At 43.0% G+C, this 2,419-nt stretch overlaps 1 protein-coding gene across 3 annotated transcripts in view; it reads left to right on the plus strand.

Moving 5' to 3' along the window:
- TGFBR2 (transforming growth factor beta receptor 2) overlaps positions 1–2,419 on the plus strand; it is an 82,423-nt gene that overhangs the window by 38,025 nt on the left and 41,979 nt on the right. For all 3 annotated transcript variants that reach the window (XM_025039172.1, XM_006905716.3, XM_025039177.1), the window contains one exon: positions 1,339–1,529. In XM_025039172.1, coding sequence (XP_024894940.1) covers positions 1,339–1,529 — 191 coding nt within the window. The remainder of the gene's footprint in view (positions 1–1,338; positions 1,530–2,419) is intronic.

Genomic DNA, 2,419 nt, shown 5'->3' on the forward strand with positions numbered 1-2,419 from the left:
CTTCTAGTGAGCTGGATTTTAGCTGCTTTTTGCTTCCAGCCTGCCTCCCAGTCTCCTTACTGTGAGCAGTGTGTGTGTGTGTGTGTGTGTGTGTGTGTGTGTGTGTGTGTGTGTGTAGGGATTGGTCAGTGTGCACTAGCACGTGTTAGCTCACACGTGCACTCATATGCATGCACTCAAAATCCTTCCCAGGGAAAATTACATGCACAAAACTAGCTGGACCTATCAAGGCATTTGAGGCCTGGTGAGCCCCTCCCCAGACTCTCCAGCCTGAGGCTACCACTCAAGACAACAGATATTTTGCGTCTGAAAAGGCAGAGTTAGGAGGAAGGATGTGAGACCAACCTTGACACTGGACACAGTCACCCAAGATGGCAGGTTTATGAAGGGATCAGAGAGAAGCAGGCAGAGAAATAATGCGCTTCCCAAGGATGCTAGAGTTTTATTTTGGCTTTTGGAATGATAATAGCAGGCATTAATCATTGTCATTTTTAGATGTAATGTACACATACAGCCAACTGAGCATTTCCTAGGGCCCGAGTAAAATGCCACGTGAATGATTCGCTGAGCCCGTAGCTGAGTTAGGCTCTAAATTACTCCAAGAAGAAATTAGTTTGTGACAGCATAAAATATTTCACTGACCTGTAAATGAAGAACACCTTGCAGTTCTTTCCCATGTGTTTTAATGTGTGTGTGTGTGTGTGTGTGTTTTTTTTTCCCCTGTTTGGTTTCTTTCTGTAATTCTAGAAACTGCAATATTTTATCTAGGAAGTATCTTCCATTTTCTCAGAACAGCCAGATGCTAACATGGAATATGCCCTCACACACAGTGCACTAGGGCCCAGCAGAGAAAAAAAGAGGAACTGCAAGTGCTTTCCCAGGCATGCTGTCTGAGAACAAGTTAGCTAGACATGACCCCGGCCCTGCCAAACGAATGAAGGATTCAGTGTGAACCTTGCAGTACGTTGAGGATAGAAGGTTTAAAATCATCCTGGGGACTCAGGAATCTTCTGTTTTCCTGTGCCCTCCCCTTTAATGATTGAATTACGACTTCATGTGTAAAATTCTCCTATAGACTAGCCCCCCAAGGAAAGCCTTCATGTTTATAATCATAAATGGGATCTGAGAATAAGTTAAGGAGGGACTGAAATGCTTAGAAAAAGCACAGGAGACCGTGGGACAACCTGTTAATGCTGGAAAACAGGAACCAGTTGATGTTGTTAGAAACAACTTTATGAAGGAAATACGTTCCAGATTGCTCTTCTGTCCAGAGACCTTATTCATTCTTTCTCTTTGTCTCTCCCCACCCCTCCTCCACCATGAACCTCTGCACCCAAGGAGAAAGAATGATGAGAACATAACACTAGAGACCGTTTGCCATGACCCCAAGCTTGTCTACCACGGATTTGTTCTTGAGGATGCTGCTTCTCCAAAGTGTTTTATGAAGGAAAAAAAAGTGGATGGCGAGACTTTCTTTATGTGTTCCTGTAACACTGATGAGTGCAATGACCACATCATCTTCTCAGAAGGTGAGTTTTCTTCTCTTGATGGGCTGGAGCCTGACTTCCTCTGTGTTGATTTCTTGTGTCCCTTGTCTGCAGTCCCAAGGACAGCCCATCTTTCCGTGGCTGATGCTGGCAAGTGATCGTATGCTCTGGGGATGAAGAGCCCAATGACCTGGTGGAAAATGCTTATTGAGTAACAGAGTTGCTTCCAGTCCTAATTAAAACTGGCTCATGTGCCCACATTATTTGTCTTTGACAAACAGTTCCTTTTACCTAGAGCAGTGGTTCTCAAAGTGCAGTCCCTGGACCAGCAGCAGCAGCATCACCTGAGGACTTGTTAGAAATGCAGATTCTGGGGCCTCACCCCCCGACCTACTGAATCAAAAACTCTGGGCTCTGGGCCCAGTAACCTGTGTTTTAACACACCTTCCACATGATTCTGATACAGCTAAAATGTGAAAACCACTGGTCAAGAGATTGGAGGAGGCTGTTTGATATAAGAGGAAGACTTGCTTTGAATTAACTCAAGTGGGTTTTGTACATATTCCTAGGATTTGTCTAAAGCATACTTATCATCGGTCTCATTTAGCATACTTATCATTGGTCTCATTTGAGAGGAGAACTGAGATGCAGAAGGAAAATCATGAGCCAAGGTTTACCCACAGAGACAGGGGAAGATTAGATTAGATACCAACCTTTATCTTTGAAGTTCAGCATTCACTCAGCTTGAAAGAAGGGCACACAGTCCCTCAATTAAAAAAAAACTATTCAGAGGTTTCAAATTATAGAAGCAGTATATATTCTTTATCACAATTTTAAACAATCCAAAAATATGTAAAATTTTTAAAAAATCAAAGTACATTAACCTTATCCCCTCACTCCCAACCCAGCAGATAATCAATATTAAGAGTATG

This window comes from Pteropus alecto, unplaced genomic scaffold, assembly GCF_000325575.1.
Source record: "Pteropus alecto unplaced genomic scaffold, ASM32557v1 scaffold10, whole genome shotgun sequence".
NCBI lineage: Eukaryota > Metazoa > Chordata > Mammalia > Chiroptera > Pteropodidae > Pteropus > Pteropus alecto.